General features: G+C 33.1%; 1 protein-coding gene and 1 long non-coding RNA gene across 2 annotated transcripts in view; both read left to right on the top strand.

The window, feature by feature from the left end:
* Positions 1–5,347, top strand: part of LOC148953747 (chromosome-associated kinesin KIF4-like) — a 78,108-nt gene extending 72,761 nt beyond the window's left edge. Inside the window, exon 8 of the mRNA XM_089085876.1 lies at positions 5,339–5,347. Within this exon, the coding sequence (XP_088942002.1) occupies positions 5,339–5,347 (9 nt within the window). The remainder of the gene's footprint in view (positions 1–5,338) is intronic.
* Positions 5,348–5,666: 319 nt separating this feature from the next.
* The window catches only part of LOC148953742 (uncharacterized), a 251,121-nt gene continuing 236,222 nt past the window's right edge, over positions 5,667–20,565 (top strand). The window contains exon 1 of the long non-coding RNA XR_016141552.1: positions 5,667–5,860. This is a non-coding gene — a long non-coding RNA (uncharacterized LOC148953742). The remainder of the gene's footprint in view (positions 5,861–20,565) is intronic.

Below are 20,565 nucleotides of genomic sequence, written 5' to 3'. Positions count from 1 at the left end.
CAGACACACAGACACACAGGCACACAGACACACAGGCACACAGACACAAAGACACACAGACACAAAGGCACACAGACACAAACACACACATACACATATGCACACACACACAAAGACACAATCACACATACAACCACAAACACAAACACAAACACCATCACACACAAACACACACGCACACATAAACACAAACACAAACACACACACACAGTATCAGATGAAAATGTAACAAAGTACTTAGGCCTCCTTTTTATGACATGCGGCATTATTTTATAGCCATTGAGTAAGTACCACTTGTTAACTGAATTTTCACATTTCTATCCAAAATTTTATTCTGCTGATCGTCGGTTGAGTCCATTCCAGTTTTATTAGTATTTTTTCGATTATCTGTTGTTAGCTACCCAAGTTTTCATATGCTCTGCAAAATCAAAGAGTTTTTAACTATGGGTATTTGTGCTAAAAACCTTGTAAAATTCAAAAGATAGAATATTTGCCAGAACAAGATTAATGAGTTTCAGCTTGGCTTAAAAAAAAATAGTAAAAATTTCTTTTTTGGAAACAGTGCCTGCGTTCAGTCACTTAAAAATTCTTCTTATGTATGGTTTAAATTTTCTTCGGCTCTTATCGACTAAATTATGAGCAATTAACGCACATCTGCTTCAGTATTAATAATAAAGAATAATTAAATCAAAAATTAATTCATGAGCAATAAATTTACTTTCCTGTTTGTTATAAAAATAGTAAATTCAGATACGCTGATAGTAGTCATGCAAAGGGCTCGCCACATAACTAAGCCAACAAGGCTAGGAACGCTCTTCGTCCATCCCACCCTTTACAGCTTTACTCTGATCAGTTCAATAAATTTCCTTCATCATTCAGATGGATTTATTCAAACTTAATAAGCACTAAATTAAAAGAATTGTGACTAGTCAGGTGTTAAAAGTATATATGAAGACTAAAGTCTTAAGTTTATACAACACAAACTTACTGCAAGTTTGGTGCTACCACGGCACTGTGAGAAAAACTGAACAAGAATGTTAAAGCAAATGCCTCTATAAATATTTTAATCTGACACTATTTTCAGGAGTTATGGGCTATTACATTTCTTAGTATTGGACGTGATCGGCTCTTATTAGGTTGCTAGCTACCGCTGCAACCCGGATAGACATTGTATAATAGCGGCAAGTAATATCAAGAAATTATCTTTTTTTTCCGTTGATTATATGCTCTCCTTTTTTGTTTCATTTTTTGTGCGCAGGTAATAAACAAATAAATTTACCCTATCCTCATGTGCCTTAAGAAAAAAAATCTCCCATTTTCATTTGTTAAGTCCAAGTACTCACTACTAATAACAACTCACTGCAACACCAAGCCGCTTGAGGTCACCATAGCTACGTAGGCTCCTCCATCCCAATTTATCCTAAGCCTCCTTTACACCCTCCCAAAAACTCCAAGTTCTTACCACCTCTTCTCACTCCTATTGGGGACGACCTGCTTTTTGTTTGCCCCTAGATAAATTGGCCAGAAAGGACGATTTTTGACAATTTATTATCCTTACCCGCAGAATGTGTCCTAGCAACCTCAACCTTTTTCTCATTACAACCCTATGAATTGGGATAGAATCATATTTTTTGTATATCATGTTGTTTGAAATAGGGCCAGTCAGACGGGTACCAAAACGAATCCGTAGACAATCCCTCTCAAAAACATCTAACAAAGCCTCCTCCAACTTTCGGAGCAACCAAGTTTTAGAGCCATACTTGACCGTTGTCATTACTGTAGCTTGTATCATTATAATTTTGGTTTCCAGACTTATATTCCAATTCTTCCAAACCTTTTCAACTATGAATAATACCCTTGGCCTTGGCTATTATGCTTTTAAATTTTTCACTGCATACATCATCTTTACTAATACCTAGTTTCATGAAGCTATCCATTTGATTGATTTTCTATTTACCCAATAGCATCTCTTCACCTTTACTTATTACCAATCTAAGTGAACTGGTCTTCTTAAGGTTAATTTTCGAACCTATTCATGCACACTGAACTCTTGTAACCTTCAAGAAATCTTTAATTTTACTAATATTTTCATCTAGGACACTCAAATCAGCAGCATAATTTAAGTCCAGGAGAATATTACTTTCCCATTTGATTTGATGCTCCCCCGCAGCCTTTATCTTTGTTCCTTAGGACAAAATCCATCAAAATAATCTATATAAATGGCGATAGAAGGCAACCCTGCTTTACTCCTGATTCTAAAACTGTTTAAAAACATCTACTAATGTCATTTCTGCAGCCATATTATTCTCGTATATTGTGCTAGTCATTTTAGCGTATGTATCTGGCATACCCTACAAGGATAAGACCTTCACTGAAGCTCTTCAATCCACAAAATCAAACGCTTGCTCATAATCTATAAAACTGAGGAACAAAACTGTTTGATAACTCAGGCACTTCTCACTTATTAATCTAAAAGTGAAAAGTTGCACGAATCTTCCTCTCCAATTTCAAAAACCACACTTTTCTTCTCTTAAAACTTTATATACGGCATCATTGAGTCTAAACATCATCATTATACTGTGTAATTTGCTTCATTACAAGTCATGTATGACAATGTTAGAGGAATTTGAGAGGTAATACGACTTATCTTTAGCTCCATATTGCCTATATGAGCTTTAAATTGCAAAACTTGGATTGAATAATAAGGGTTAACAACGGATTTAATAACGTCACCTCCGAACATCTGCAAAGAAGCCAAAGATAAATGCTTTGCAACGAATCAACTTAACTTTGGGCCAGGAAGAAAGATATATTCTGAAAATGACTCTCTAAGATACCTCTTCTCCCAGCTCGCCAGTTTTGTGCCCAAGATGTAGTATCTGGTGGGAGAATTGGGAGTAGATCTTTGAGATCCGGAGATATTAGAGGGAAAAGGTACGGACTTGAAACCCTGTTGTTTCTAAACTCTGTTATAGCCTCCACAATTACCACACCCACCCTTATCACCTTCCTTATAGAGGGGATATAGAAGGGTCTTTATTTGGCGTTTTTTGGTAAGACTGGAAATTAAATAAACCAATGAAAGTGAAAGAAGCAATTTTCCGCAGGTTATATATTTGTTAGTTATTCTCACCATATATTTTTCTCCTGCTGGTCACAGCTGCAATTCTTTGCAATTATTTTGAGATCAGTAACATACTGCTCAATGGTTTCAAGCTCTTTTTGATTCCACTTGTAGTATTCCAAGATTGGATTTGAAGAAGGTACTAAAGATGTTCCTGTCTTTTTCTCTTACCCTTATGAGAATGTACGAATATTTCACCGCGTTAGATTTTCCTTGCAAAGGGCTGCTGATCTTTAAGGTTCGATCAGACGCGTAGAATTTTCCTATAAGGTTGTAAGGTAATCCTCATAGGTTGAAAGGAATTCCGTTCAGACGTCGTTTTGACAGATTTTTAAAGTCTTATAGCAAGAAATTTGAAATATTACAAAATGTCTTTGAATTCTAACCTTGAAGATTTAGCTGTAGTAGCTGCTCTGTTAGGTGCAACTGTTTTTACTAGTATCTGCAACAGAAGATCCAGAAAAAGAAGAAGATGGTGGGTTTTTCCAGTACATGCTCTCATTGCTCAATAATTTACACAGATGACTAGGTCTACTCAACTTTTTTTTTGGTCTAGGAAGTTCCAGTTTTTCCTAATATCATTAATGCAAATTCTGTACTGATTGCATGCTTTACTAGTTTTGAAGTAGTCTATTTGGTCAATATCTACCAAATCATATTATTGAGTTAGGAATAAATTGAATACACTATTTGATGCCTTTTTTATGCTGATTATGAAAGAATAAGCATTTCTATCGAGAATGAATTTCAGCCCCCCCCCCTATAGAGGCTATACCTAACCTAAACCAGAATTGGCATATATAGGGGGACGGGGGGCCGAAATTCATTTCCGATAGAGATGCTTATTAGGCTATATTCATAATCAGCATAAAAAAAGGCATCAAATGGTGTATTCACTTTAGTCCTAACTCAATATTACGATTTGGTAGAAATTGACTGTCTATTTGCACTGCTAGGTAAAATTCTAGATGATGAGCTTTTTGCTAGGCCTAGCCTGCCTATTTCAGAAAGTAGCCCAGTGGCTAGGCTAGAGCAACAAAAAAGAACCTACAGCAATTAATTGAAAGCCTAAAACATGTCCTGGGAAAGTATTTACAAGCTCTTGCCACATATTCCCTTTTAGAAGATTGTATAGCCTAGACTAGATAAAGAAGACAGCTCTAGACTATTGACATAGCCTAATCTAACCTTCTCATCCCTGGGAAAATCAGAATAATCTCTTTCCTTTATTCTTTTTTTAGTTAAATGTTTTGTAACTAGGTTTTGAAAACAATTTTAAGGAGTTAGCCCTAATTCAAATAGACAAGTAAGCAGCATTAAACCTATAACTTTTTTCTAAATTTAATATTGCTTACAATTTCCATTTTTTAAAAACCTTGTAAATGAAGAATTAGCAATAAAGTTCTAATTTTGACCATCTTATAAAGGGGTTAGGTTCAGAAAATGAAACTTTCAAGGATGGGTCTACAGGCTAAAGTATATTCTTGGAAGGAATTTTGTTATACCTACCTCCACTCCTTCTCCCTTTAGAGGGTCATGAGCCTTAAAAAATTATGTTCAAAAAGTGAAACCTTGCAAAATAGATATTCTACTTCAAGGAAGTACAACAAAATTGTTTTCAGCTTCACAACTTTTCTCAATCCCACTTTATAAGGTTTTAAAGATATGCAAATACATTTCCTAAATTTTGAAAAGAGAATGTTGATGTGGCTTAAAATTCAACTCAAATAACAAGAAATGCATTTTCAGAACTAAAGCCAGAGAAAAAGAAACTGATAACTGAAAATTAAGTTAAAATATTGTTTGGTCAAAATTTCAATAAATATAGACCTGTCATGTAGACACATTTCAGAACCCTCTTGAGAGAGAAGGAGTGGATATAAGTACTTCAAAACACCTTCCAATGACATACCTTAGCCTTTAAACCCATCCTTGAAAGTTTCATTTTCCTAACATAACCCCTTTCCATGATTTCCAAAAGTACCTAAGCAGAATTTTACTGAATTAGCAAAGGGATTAGGCTCTAAACACTTTTCTTAAGCCGTGTTTGTGATGTAAGTCTTTTCTGAAAGTTTCAATGGTAAAATTCTAAATAAAGGGCTTTTGGCTATCTTAGATTTAGGCAAATAAGATTTAAGGAATGGATCCAGAGCCTCAATGATTTCCTAGGAAGATAGTTTGAAGCTACTATCTCTACTTCTCTTCTATTTCTAGGGCTTATAAGACATTGTTTGCTTTAATTTGTATTGTATATTCACTCCTGTAAGTTTCTTGTGCTTAATATGCAACCTTTGGGGTTCTCTAAGAGTTCAAATAAATATGGCAATATAAAAACAGGGGGGAGGGCATTGATATTGTCCATAACAAGCATATGAGTTGAAACATTTAAAATACATGTTGAAGAAAGTTATAAAGTTTTGTTCAATTTTCTGACTATTTTATGAATAAAATGAGGTTTCTCTGATGCTGGACGTAGTCTTATTAGATGCTTGATTAGTCATATTAACGATTTTGGTCTTTATTGAATGTTTTTCAGTTGAGAGATATCCATGGGTTCTTTGGTGCTCTCACAAAAGAAATGGAGGAGATGGACCCTGAGCTGTTTTTTAAAACCTATCGGATGGATAAAGAGCATGTGAATGCTATTGCAACTCTGGTCCAAGCTGATATTGTGAAAGAGGACACAATAATGAGACCTGCAATTCCAGTTAAGGCCCGTTTAGCTGTGACACTTAGGTGAGAAGTATTCTGTACTTTTGCTTTTAGTATAGATTAGGAGCCAACCAGTATAGATTCTTGGGGTTTGATAACATATATTGCTATCATACTGACTCAGTACCAATATTGCTGATAAATTCCTCTCTGGAAAAAAAAAACCTTATCTGAAGTTTAAACCTCCTATTCTTTGCTCATATTCATACTCACTTGTTTCTTCATTGTCTATACACACCAAAGAACAGCCTCAACAATTCACTGTGGATTCCAAATGCATATATGCTTTTTATGGTACGGTATTTGTATTATGGGGGAGGGAGGATTGTTAGAGGTGGAATTTGTTTTGAACTACCTGTTCAATGTTGTGAAGTAAAGAGTATCAAGATTGAATGTGATTCACTCATCCATCTGATTTGTGGTAGGTGAAGTTGGATGACGTTTTTTACTTTTACCTTATGATGTTATTTATAAATCAAAGAATAGAGGCTTAATATGATCCCAAAGATAGATATATAAAGGAGTTTTAGTAAACAATATGACGAAAATGGCCTGAACTCAGTCTTGTTCCTCCAGACTGAATTCATGGTTTATGCATAAATGCCTGAGTTGGAAGCATGTTTCCCCTATTTGGTTGTTCCCATTACTGTTAAGCAGTTTATTCATGTTTTGCACTGTGAAACAATTAATCCAATTTTGTTTGTAAAAACATGCAGGCTTCATAGATATATTTGGCATAAAGGCTAAGAATCTGAAAGTGATGTTAATATTGTTATATTGTTTTTTTTGTTTTTTTTTATAGAGTAATTACATTTAGATTAAAAAAAACTGCCAGGATAAATGTTTTATTACCTTAGATATTTTGTCTTACAAACACATATTTTTTTTTTTGCATCGCCATAATTACCCTCAGGCAATGTATTTATCTATTGAGGAATATTCACTCAGTTTTTGACCTATTTATTACTACAAACACTTGATTAAGCTATGTGATCGACACTACCACATTTAAATGAGGAAAAAATCGCCTTGATGAAATTCTTTGTGATAGAATGTAAAATACCTTATTTGGATTTTCTTGACTGTTAAAATATTTTATATATAACAGTCAATATAATTTTTCTCAGAGGCTAGGTCATTAAGATAAATTGAAAGTTTTCTACCCTTTGTACTTTGCAGAAAATAAGTCAGTGTAAGGTTTCGATTTTATGCCCAATTTTAGAAAGCATATAAGTGTGATATAAATGGATTTGGACTATTGAGTGTATCTCCTTTCACTTGTTTTCTTAGATGGAGAACAAATTCAAACTTGAATGTTTGTTTATTTCAATCTTGTGGCCCCAGTTTTTTTTGTATTCTCTTTTGCAACTGAATTTATACAAATCAGTTTTTATTTAGAAAATATGACAACTATCCCATCTTTGTGGAAGTTCCCTTTTATATATACATATTATATAAATATTTTATTTTCGGGTATCTCGCAAGTGGGAATTCTATGGCAACATTATCATTGTGTTACAGAATAGGACAATCCGCAATTTCAGGTATCATAAAAAAAACATGCGAAACAACTTGAAAAAACTCACAACCTATTTATATGAAGCCACCTTCAAAGGAAGATCTTTATGCACTAGCCAGAGATTTTTCTGAACTTCGGGACTTTTAACATTGCATTGGGGCAATTGATGGAAAATACTGTCAAATTCAGTGTCCTTCTAATTCGGGTTCTGATTTTTTCAATTTCCATCAATTTTACAGCATAGTTTTAATGGCTGCTGTAGATGCTCGCTACAATTTTATTTATATTGACGTAGGCGCTAAAGGAAAGAAAAATGACAGTACTGTCTTTTCTATGTCAAGCTTTGGTACTGCTTTGCACAATGCCACCCTACCCATCTTTGTTGCCAAACTCAGAGGATGTTTTCCCATTTGTTTTTGTTGTAGATGAAGCTTTTCCTCTTCAAAAAAACTTAATGCGGCCATATCCAAAGTATGGCAGCCTCACCCAACAACAAAAGATATTTAATTACAGTCTGTCACGGGCTCGAAGGGTGGTGGACAATGCATTTGGGATAATGTCCATGAAATTTAGAATCCTCAAAAGTAGTGTCAATTGCAAGCTGTAAACAATAGACCTGATACTGAAAACCACTTGCATCTTGCATAACTTTCTTTCAGGATCTAATTTGTCATGACATAACTTCACCAACCTTGTTGACTGGGAAGTAAATAGGCAAATTATTCCAGGCTCTTAGCGCAACAGCTCTAGCCTAGCGTCAGCCGGAAATTTATCCAGCAATTTCTCATCTAGATATGTTATCCTAGTAAGAAATACCTTTAAGGAATATTTTACTGGTCCTGGATTTATTCCGTGGCAGGATCAGTCTGGGCATAATGGGATATATTAGATTCAGTCAGTCAAATTTTTTTTTCTCTTTCCAGTTTGCAATTGAGGCTATTTCTATAAAACATGTAGGTTAAATCGAAGTTATTAACATGGTATTGTTTTGGGATTGGGGTAAATACTGGAATAGCATCTTAGTACAATTTATTTTTTAATGATTAGTATTCATTAAAGAGAACAGTGCCAGATAATCTTGAGGAATAGAAAAAAAATAATAGATGAAAATTATCTTTCTAGAACTAAAACTATTTTGTAGAAAAAACCCATTTATTTATTAAATTTTTTTTTTTATGGGTTCCTTGTGGCAATTTTGCATCTTAAAACTAATTTTGCATCTTTGATCTTAAAAAATAATTTTTTTGTTATTATTTATCAAACATATTTAACAAGCTATTGAAATATAATGTTTTGTTCAACCCCAACACTCCAATCAGATTCAAAGCCTGTTTTGGCTTCATTTTGAAATTGAAGCTATTTGCCACTGAATTTGTAATGTTTCTTAAGCAATACAATTTTTTTTCCTTTTTTGTTTTTATTTACTTGCTTAACCCAAGACACTTCCTAAACCCCATAAAGTAAAAACCTCAAGATGTTTCTTTTTTAAGCCCCTTTTTTTTCCAGTACTAAAACAGGCACAGAAAGGTATCAAAATTACAATATTTATTTTAAAAATTCGGAAAGAAAGAAAAAATTATCCAAATATTTTTTCAACAATAGCCATTCTATCTGTGCTAGTAATCTCCTTTTCTTTAGTGTCTACTTTATTCTTGTCTTCCGTAGTTTTTAGTACTATTTTAATTTGTATTTTGGTAACATGACACATATACTGGACTAGGCAGGATTGTTTCTCGTATTAATGTTATTTAATTTTTGTCTTGAATAGTTTTTGGTTTGCTTTAATGATTATTTGTTCATTTGGGGTCTCCAATTACCTTCAAATGGATCAAAGAGTTGATAGACAATTTTAATTGCCTTTTTCAATCCCCTACACCTTAGTTCTCCCTTAGGATGGATGATAGACTATCTATCAACCATTGTTGTATGTTTCTTTAAAAGTTATGCTAGCTTTGCATCTCTCAGATACAATCTGTCTTGGCTTTACTCTAATAGCCATGGCTTTCCAATTTTTCATCACTTCCATCTAGTTTATTTTTATTAAGTTTTTTTTCTTCTTCTTGTCCTTTGTTTTTTATTTTTTTTTTTTTGTTTACTTTAATTATTTTTAATTAATAAATTTAATTGTTTTTTGAATAACTGCCCTTTAATTTATACGAAAGTTTTTACCGATTATAATATAATATCAAAACAAATAAAAAAGTTATCTATCTTATCTATGTATCTTAAGCGCCAAAACCAGCAATAAGATTACCTACCATACATGATTTATTAGGACCTAGACTTGATCAAATCCAACCACATCCAATTGAGGAAGCCATATTCGAATCAATCAAAAAAAATTTTTGTAGAAGTAACTTACGACATATAACGCTTATAATTTAGTTTTGATAAGCATAATAGTTTATCTTAAAAAAATAAAAAAAGCACAATTACTCAAGCTTATCAAGCTCTTGTTCAAAAACCTCCAGAATAGTTTTCTGAATACGGATTTGGCTATTCAAGGGAAGGCCATCCAAGTTTTTTGCAAGCATGCAACAAAATCCATAGTTTCTTGACCCTTCCCACTCGTTCTTTTTATTGATCCTAGTTTCAAGAAACTGCTTGACAATAGACATGGTATGTTGTACATCTGCTGTCTGTTGTAATTCTTCTGTTGCAGTGGGGAGTCTTTTTCTTTTATTGTGAGAGTTGGAGGTGGAAGTAGATGAAGAGGTTGAAGTGAAGGGTCTTGGGTTATTAGGAGGTTGGGAGGTTAAAGGGTTATTGGGAGTGTTGGAGGTGGAAGTAGGTGAAAAGGTTGGAGTAGATTCTAGGTGAACAAAAGTGGTTGGAATAGGAGAATAAATTGGGGTTGGTGAAGGATTTGACACACTTGGGATTTGCAGTTGGGATTTGAGATTATGAAGGAGGATGTGGGGGATGGGGAAAGATTTCACATGAGGAGTTTGATATTTGGTGGATGGGGGGATGGTGAAAAATTTCACATGTGGAGTTTGATGTTGATATTTGGAGGCTGGGGGGATGGTGAAAGATTGCACAGGAGGAGTTTGAGCTTTGGTGGATCTGGGGATGGGGAAAGATTCCACATGAGGAGTTTGAGTTTGATATTTGGAGGATTGAGGAATATCTGAGTAGAGGTTTGATGTTGAGCTTTCATCACTTGAAGTGGTAGTGGGCAGGTCTGCGATTCCATCATCTCCAGAGAGCTGAATAATGACTGTCTCTTCAGTATGTACCAGATTCCCTGATGTCATGCAAGAAAAAGTAAGTTGAAAATATTTCCATTTACACTGCACAGCACATATATTTTTAGTTTTTAACCCTATCTGTACCTACCTTCGAAAACAAGATAATTAAACAGTCTATTTTTTTTCACAGAAAGTAGACAGAACATAAGAAATATACAAATGGTTGGTAGTTTGTCAACGATTACTATCCCTTAATAGCCTTGTAATCAGCATTATTTGAATCCAATTTCCATAATCTTAAATGCAGAGCTTTGGCCAACATTTATTAAATATTTTATACTAAAAAATTGTCACTGGCAAATCTTTTGAAACAATGGAACAATCTATTTTGACGCCATTTCCTTCTGAACTTTCTTTTAAAGCTTGGTCAGGGGCGAATCCAGGATTTTTTTTGTGTGGAGGGGGTGGGGCAAAATAGGTTGATCCGATAAAAATATTTTAGGGGGGGGGGGTAAAATAGGTTGATCCAATAAAGTTGCATTAGGAGCAAGTTTAATTAATGTAAACTTTACTTAATTAAGTAAATTACACTACTTTAGACTACGCTGGGGGCACCCCCCTCCAATCTGCCACTGAGCTTGGTGACTGTTTAACGCATATCAAGTCTTGTTCATAAAAAGCTACTGAAATATTGTGAACTTAAAGTTTATTTATGAAAGTATAATTATATATATATTTCCAAAAGACTATTAGAGGCTCTAATAGATTCAAATTTGCTTCTTGGGTCAAGTAGAGCATGAAGAACAATAGAAAAACATTAAAAACTAATTAAGAAAGAAGTATACATAAATGGAACATGAAAAAAAACAAACATAGACAGAGGGGGGAGGTTGTATTTCAATTAGTCCAGGGAGAAAAATAAAAACTTACAGGGACAAGGTGCCTCACAAAGCAGTAAAATTTAAAGGAAAATGGCTATAGCAACATACAAACAAATGAAAATAGACAAAGGAGCCCTGTTTAGTTCAGGACATATATCAGGAACCAGGAAAAAAGGCAACAAACTATTTTGAAACCTCTCAGTAAGAGCACTGATTAGTGATTAAGTTAGTATGGGTGAGGTGGCTATGCAGGGGAAAAGTATCTGGGGTTATGAAATTCATTGAAAATATCCTCAATATGCATATTGAAATGATGGACTTAACAAAACGCAAGCAAATACTATCCCTTTATTTTTTGGTGGATTTATGATTAGGTTTCATGTTTGGACTAGAGTAATGAATTATCCATCTTTTTTAACTTTTTTATTTTATGTTATTTTAGTTATGTCTTCTCCACCACACAGAAAAGCTCTGCTTTTAGGGTGAATTATTAATTGTGTTCAATATTAAATTTAAGGAAACCAGTCCATGACATAGATATAAAGGAATGTTTTTAAAGGTAACAAAAATATCTCTTTTTAGATACCTATAAATACTTACTGTGTATAAACAATAAATCAAAACGGTAAATCTTACCATCGGGGATTATGATGCTTCAAGAGAAATTGCATTGACCTAAAGTGAGGCCACTTTGAAAATCCCCAATCTTTGCCACCATCCCCACTTCTTTTGTTTTGTTGTGCATTAAGCTTCTTGAAAAATTCATTTCTCAGATACCTCCAGGTATTTTTGCACTATTCAACTGAAAACAAAAATGTTATAATAAATTGAAGGTCCTTAGTAGATTGTTAATACATTTCTGAAGTTGGCACAAATAAACAGTACTGAGGTCTACTACACATAAGGGGCATGACGGATGAGTAAATCTTCAATAATTAGAGGTGACTGCACAAAAATATTAACAGTAAGATTTCAACAAAATATTTTAGGATAAAGTACAGGCATCATCTATGGGAAAATGATCAATAAGGTTTCAATAAAATATTTTAGGATAACATGCAGTCATCATCTATAGGAAAAATACTTTCTAATCACAATAACCATTAAAAGATATGACAAGATCATCAAGTGAAACACATCTAACCAACTGCAAATGTAACATGAAGCAAAATTAAGAAAAACTTCGATTCCTCGACAGTTTGAAAAATTGGGCTTCTTGAAAAAATTTATTACTTTGCAACCTGTACAAAAAAGAATATAATCAAAACAAACTAATATTTTGCAACCAAAACATTATATATAAATTTAAATTGCAAGACACACCCATTTATTTTCAACTAGCTAGCATGCAAAAAAAAAAAAAAAATGGATGCAATACAAAGAGTTAAAAGTAGACAAAAAGGTTAATTGGGAACCACCTGTCTTTTGGCATTCTTATTTGGACTAAGAGCAAAACGTCAATATAGCAATGTCAAAATTTTGAAAATATATACAAAATGGAAAATGATTTTTAAACAGTGTTGTTTGAGTAACCAGACTGAATTTATGCCATTTTTGCCCAATTATTTACTGAAACTCTATTGTCTGACTATCTTTGTGTGAGTATCTAAATAAAATTATTGCTTATTATTTTGTCTTTATTTGTATAATCAGATCCAAGAAAAAAAAGGAAATGAACAAAGCTACAATTATCTATCTGTTTTTTTAGACAGACTGAAGGGACAAACCTCCAAGCTTTGACAAATCCAATCTTACTTTTGGCTCCTTTTCAAAGGGGACTTTCTTTGGATTATTTTCCATCCAACTAAAAGCAGTACGGGCAGCATCAGGTACAAGTGACCTTCCTCTTAGTCTACATACATAGCGGGAAATCATGCAGCTCTATACTAACCAATAAACACATGGTAAATATATAATATGGACTATACATTTGGGAAAGGTTGGGTTCAAATTGAAGGTATAGATGCATGGTTGATCCTCTACATAAGGAAACATGTTAAGAAAATAATACTTCATAATATGCACAATAATCCTAGTTAACATATTCTGAAGAGGAAGAACCTTTATCTTCAATCCTTTCCTTGTTTTTCTAAGAAATTCATGAATTTCTTAGAACATATACATAAGGCTGTACCCAGGATTTTTTTTTCTGGGGTGGTGGGTGGGAGGGGGGTTCAATCCTCCCCTGGGTATGACCGTGAATACATATTGACAAAGTACATACCCCACCCCCTTAATGTGTAAACATATACCCAGATTTGCATTCTGGATCTAAATACAAACTTCATTTGCATCACAGATAAACTTTATGCCAACGCCTAAATGAATCAAAATCAGATTATATATTTGCAGGCCATGGGGGTGGGGGTAAAGTTGATCTGTGATGCAAATGAAGAATAAATTTGAATTCAGGATTCAATTCTGGGAATAAATTTGCATATTACAGGGATTGGGGTACATAGTTTGTTTATATATAGGTTCTAAAAAATTCATGAATTTATTAAGAAAACTGGAAAAAGAAGTGAAGATAAAGATTCTCCCCTTGCAATATATGTTAACTGGGACTATTCTGCATATTCTGAAGTAAGAACTGTTTTCTTAACAAGTTTCCTTATGTGGAGGACCATGTGGTGATATTAGGAAACTTTTTCACTTTTGAGGATTTTTAGAGGAAAGACTTGATGATAAAGGTTCTCCCTTCAATAATATAAGAACTAGGATCATTATACATGATTTTAATTAGTAACAATAGTTTTCTTAAACATAGCCTCATTATGAGGGGGCCAAAGCTAAATAAATACCGCATAAATAGGCATTAAGTTGTATGTTCATTGGTCAGATAGGCTATGTAGATTGTTCCATATTTACCAATATATGTTAAAAACTGCAAATTTGGGCAATCACATCAGTAGCCTACAACAAATGCTGTAGTTGTAATTGGATTCAAACCCTTCCTAAAGGTTTAATTTGTATAATGAGCCAACTGTTCATAAGAAAAACAAATAAAAAGCAAAGGCAAGCCCATAAATCCTATCAATGTGGAAAAGGGAGTATATAAGACAGTAGGCTACCTGGCTGTCCAATTTCAACAGCTATTTGATTCCATCGGTCATTTTTAAATTTTGCATTTTTATAACTATTATTGCTTGTATCATACAGACAAGGATGGTTTTGAACAAAAGCAACCAAGTCCATATATGCTTCTACTTTCACATTAACTCTTTCAGGGCTTTGATCAGTCATTTTTATAATCTTCTCATTCCTCTTGAAGGTAAAATAGGTTTTTCCCTGTAAAATCAGAAGTCCTATCACCCTCATAGGGTGGAGTTGAAAAAATTTCAACTCAAAAATCCTATCGTCCTATCAGGAAAACCTCATAGGAATCCTATCACCCTCAAAGGATTTTGATAAAATCCTACGCGTCTGATCGAACCTTAACCAAAGGACACTACGTGCATATTACCATTATTCTTACTACTACTACTACTACTACGGGTGGTGCTGCTACTACTACTGAAGTTAATGGCATTAAGCTGAAGCTTCCAGGGAATATTTAAGGGGATGTTGAACGAAATCAAGACGCACTATGTGCAATCAGATTGCCAAAAGCGTGTATGAACAATTTCTCAAGAACGGCTTAGAGTATTAAGTGAAAACTTTCAGGGCATGTTGAGAGGGATGTTGAACTAATCAAAAGCACTCCGCACAAATTGTTACTAATAATGATACTGCAACTACTACTAGTACTTAGGCAAAGTGTATTAAAGTGAAACACTTGCAGAGAACGTTTAACGAAATTTACACAGCGGGATTGAATACTAAGTACATGCAGTTTGCCAAAAGGGTGTATCGGCAATATCCCGGGAATGGCCTTTGAGTATTAAGTTTAAACTTTCAGGGTATGTTAAGATTGATGTTGAACTAGCCAAGAGGCACTATTTGCCTACTACTACTACTACAACTGGTACCACTACTACTACTGCAACAACTGCTACTAAAGCTAATACTACAGTTAACTACTATTGCTGAAGCTGAGGGTATTAAGGTGAAACTTTCAGGGAATGTTAAACTAATCACTCAATCTAACTCACTCACTCTAATCAAAATACACTCTGCTGATGCAAGTTATTGAAACAGCTTAACAGCTAGATCCTAGGAACAGCTTAGAGCATTAAAATTAAACTCTCAGCGCATGCTTAGAGGGATATTGAACCAATCAAAAGGTACTACATATATACTACTACTGCTACAGCTGCTACTATTGAACTACAACGAAATTGTTTAAGTGTACCAATGTTGTCAAACTGGGACAGATGCAATATCTCAGGAATGAAATAGGGTGTTAGGTGGAAACCTTTAGGAACAGTTTGGAGAGACCTAAAATTAAATCAAAATAAAATATACGTCACCAGATTGTATAAAGGTGTCTTGGCAATATCCTGGGACAAACTCGTGGTATTATGTTGGACCCTCAGTTTTCGGGGATCTTCAACTAAAGCAAAAGGCACTATGTGCATCCAGTTTTGCCCATAGGGAATATCTGCGATATCTAGGAACATCTATGAGCATTAAGTTTCAATTGTCAGGGCATGCTGAGTGGGAAATTGAACAAAATAAAATGCACTGTGTGCATCCAAGGTTGTCAAAAGCGTGTATCTGCAATATCTCAGGAAACTTTAAGGGAACTAAGTTGAGACGTTCGGGGCATTCGGAGAGGGATACTTGCTTAGTATTTGTCTATACTCAAGGCTGTAACATGCTGGGGGGGGGGGGGTTGGAATTTCATCAGTCCCAAAAATTATGCAGATTTTCATCCCATCTATTTGAATATTTTCCCCATACCTACCCCAGCTAAGTCTTTTGAGTTCAGAATGCTATCTAGTCTTTGTGATAAAATACAACACAATAAACTATAATATATCCCGTTTCACTGTGATTGTGGCCCAGGGTGTGGCGGACCCACACTATGGTGTGGGTTTGACATTTGTCAAGGCGTTTTCGATAGTTATGGGCCAATACAGATTATAGATTAAAATGAATAACTTCATTGGAGCAATGGAAATTGGAACTGATATTTTTTATTATCATAATACTAATATTTTATTTCGTAGTTCTGCAACCATTGACCTAAAATGGGATTCGTGGTGTTTATTTTAATGTTTGATAGGTATATATAGGAAAATATAACTAAAACGAGGGAGGAGCATATTTACAATAAAATACAAAATAAATATATTTTTAAAAATCTAGAGGGGGTTATTGCCTGCGCCCCAACGGCCCCCAACCGTCATCTCTGTACGAGCCCCTTAACCTCTATCAGATATTTTCGACATTTTACACTCAGGAAAAATATATGTTTTAATGGATATAAACAGTATTTCAATTCGTAGTTACTAAAAAAGTAATAATAATAATAAAAAATCATATTCTGCGATTTGCCACAGTAAGGTCAGTCTACTCCTTCATGTTTACTAGAACAACATCCAAGTACTGCAAAAAAAAGTCTATGCAACTGAATTCTAAAGCTCCATACTTAGTAGCACAACCAAATAAACGTTCAAATGGGGATAAATCCGTTTCTTTGTTTGTCATAGAATGGCAGTGTGGTCTGAGAAAAGGATACCTAATTTAAGGTATTACATCGAAAGTAGCACAACCATTCACATCAAGGCCGTATCCACGGGGGGGGGGGGGGTTTACCCGGTTTGAACCCCCCCCCCGAAATTTTTGACAGTCGAAAATTAGTAAAACCTAGGTAAAAATCAATAAAATTAGTCGAAAACTGAGTCAAAAATTAGTACCCCCCCCCGAAAAAGTCAAAAATTAGTAACCCCCCCCCCGAAAAAAAATCCTGGATCCGCCCTTGATTCATATATTAACGCTCAATCAGTTAGTCTGCGTCCGGTTTTCCTGCATCCTATTGATTTCTGATTTTCTACCAGACTTTCAGTTCTAGTAGTTAGGAAAATCTTACTTGTTTCATTCCTTACAGCTATTTAAAAAAACTTGTATAAACAGGGCCTTCTCTCATAACTCCTTACCAAGAAGTTTTGAAACTTGGAAATTCTGGAATGGGTCTTAATATCGTATCAACTGGATAAATACAATATCGAAATTCAAAAATGCCCTTAGACAAGGATATGGAAGAGGTATGACGGTTCACCAGAGAGCCCAGTATGTGAATACTTATGCTTGCCCAAATTTATGGTATCTGTCCTTTGTTTCGCAACCCAAAAAGACACATCTAAAGCAAATTGTGAGTGCAAGTTACCAGCACATATGGAATGAAAAATTTCCACCTAAATTGAAAACAGAAAATATGTTCATACACAGAAATCATGGAAGTCTTCAGGTCATACATTTAGAATGTAAGAAGAAAGAACTTTTTATTAGCACAATGTTGGAACAAGTGATGAGGAAAAAAGAATCACCAACAAGTGCTTGGTATGAAACATGGAAAAGAAAAGAAATATCCTCCAAAATATAATCAAGCATTCAAAGAAATTTACGAAATAGAAAAATTAGGAATGTCGCTTGAGATAAGTGGGAAAATTGACAAAGAAAAACTTAAGGAATATTATAAAAAAAAGAAGCAGCTTCCTCTACTAAAAATAATTGAAAATGGTAGTTATAGTGAAGAAGAGGTGAAAAAAAGTTTCATACAACTAGAAAGTTGCCTGTTGCCGCCAAAAGTTAAAGAACATATGTTTATCTTTATGCATAATTTGTTACCCACAGAGGAGTCAAAAATAAAGATGAATATGAGTGGTAGTAATGGACCTCGTAAGCTATGCGAGAAAAAACTAGAAACGCAATATCACGTAATGTTAGAATGTGACAAACAAGAAAAAAAGGTAGCAGGACTGAGGAATTCATTGGCAAGTGTTACAGGTAAAAAAGAAGAAGTTAATTTGGAAAAAGCTGTGTACCTAAAAGTAGATGATGAGGCCTATACAAGGACAATAGTGTATATAGTATCGCTTTTTTGTTATTACACGTGGAAGCGAAAAGAAAAGCAGAAGAAAGATTATGATGTGATAAATCGTGGGAAACAGAATGGAGAAGGACAGGATTATGAAGTGTAAGAAAATTGAGAACGTGTTTGGTATAAAGTAGAAGGGAATTGCTTCTGTGTTTTGGTGGGCAAGGATGTGTTGTTATAAAAAGGGGGAAATAATAATAATAATAATAATAAAAGAAGAGTTAAGAAAAAATTATAGGGTTTAAGGTTTTACATTTGTATGATTTTTGTTTTTTCATTTTGTGGTAAGGATCTAGGTAGAAGATTAGAAAATGAAGTTTTTAGTTTAGGTATATGGAATAAGAGCATATTTTAAGTTAAATATTTCGAACTTTTAATGAAGTGTTTGATTTTAGAGTTTAATTAGATTTTTTAGATTATAACGGTTATCTTCAGGATTTGTTTAGTATTTTTAAGTTCATTTATTAGGTAAGATTTAAATCTAATTGAATAGTTATAGTACAGGATTTTATGAATTTTTAGATTATTGATTTTAGATTTGGTCATTTTTTTTAATTTTTGTTTAGAATTTATTTTAAACTAGTGGAATTTATTTTATATTTTGAGGGGGATACAATTCACCTGGATTTTGAAGTATTTGATTTTTGGGATTTGTTTTGAGGACTATTGTAGCTACCTAACAACGCAAGGCCCAGCGAGAGTAGAGTTTGTTGAAATATGATATATTAAAAAAAAAATAGTGTTATATTTTTAATTTTTTCTTTTATTAATGTAAATATAGTGAAAAGTGTCTTAAAGTGTTATAAGAAAGGTGAATATATTTTAAAGTACGAAAACGTATATGCATTGTAAATTTGTATTTTAATGTTATATGTTATAAGCCTAATGAATGGGAGCAGCTCCTTGCCGCCGTGGGTAGCTAGAATGAGAATTTTGAAATTATTATACAGTAAACTAATGGATAGAGAATCGTATGAAAGAAAAAAAAAGTTTTTAGGAAAAAGGTAGATAAAACGTACTAGGAGAGAAAAAATTATGTATGTGAGGAATTATAAAAGTGGAAAGCTATGGAACGTCAAGTAGGAGGTAAGATAGATAGGTAGTAAAGAGAAGGAATAATAGAGAAATAGGGACAAATTAGATTACAAATAAGCAGAGTCTTAGATAAAAAAAAAATGTTGTATCAAGTGTGACATTGGACTACATACAGAGGACATGGGCACTATAATAAATGACAAGTGCCAAAACAGGATTTGATATCCTAGCAAGGTGCTTGTCCTGGTAAATCATCTTTTTAATTTAAATGCACAAATAAATCCACAGATGAAAAGTAGAGGCAAAAGAAAAGATGTTCAAAATATTAGCAATCAATAATGCCAGCATAACTAAGCTACCAGTAAAATAAATATACAAATTACTTATAATAAAAATACATCAAACACATCCCATTTTTCAAAATTTATTCTCAACAGTATTTACATAACTTAAAATTTAAGAGTTATTTTGGTCACAGACAATTTTGTTGTGAAAATAATACTTTGTAACAGCCACTTTCGCATGAATAAACAAACCATTTAAAGACAAAGTGAACAAGCCTACAACCATAATATTCATCTGATAGGGAAAGCATTGAGAAAATTGTTGGTCTTTTACTTATGTGATTGAATACAAAAAACATTTAAGTAAATTTTAAAATGAACTTAGCCAAAATGGCTTCTAATAAGAAAATTTAGTAAGTAATATATAAAAACATGTGTAAACTATATTTTTATTCTATTATACTTGTTTATTTACAATATAAGATTATATATATATATATATATATATATATATATATATATATATATATATATATATATATATATATATATATATATATATATATATATATATATATATATATATATATATATATATATATATATATATATATATATATATATATATATATATATATATATATATATATATATTTATATTATATATATATATATATTATATATATATATATATATATATATATATATATATATATATATATATATATATATTTATATATATATATATATATATATATATATATATATATATATATATATATATATATATATATATATATATATATATATATATATATATATATATATATATACAAA

Source organism: Artemia sp. Qi Xiang Cuo, chromosome 3, assembly GCF_049724085.1.
Source record: "Artemia sp. Qi Xiang Cuo chromosome 3, ASM4972408v1, whole genome shotgun sequence".
Taxonomy (NCBI): Eukaryota; Metazoa; Arthropoda; class Branchiopoda; order Anostraca; family Artemiidae; genus Artemia; species Artemia sp. Qi Xiang Cuo.
The sequence above is the reverse complement of the archived record's forward strand: the minus strand, read 5'-3'. Positions and strand labels throughout refer to the sequence as shown.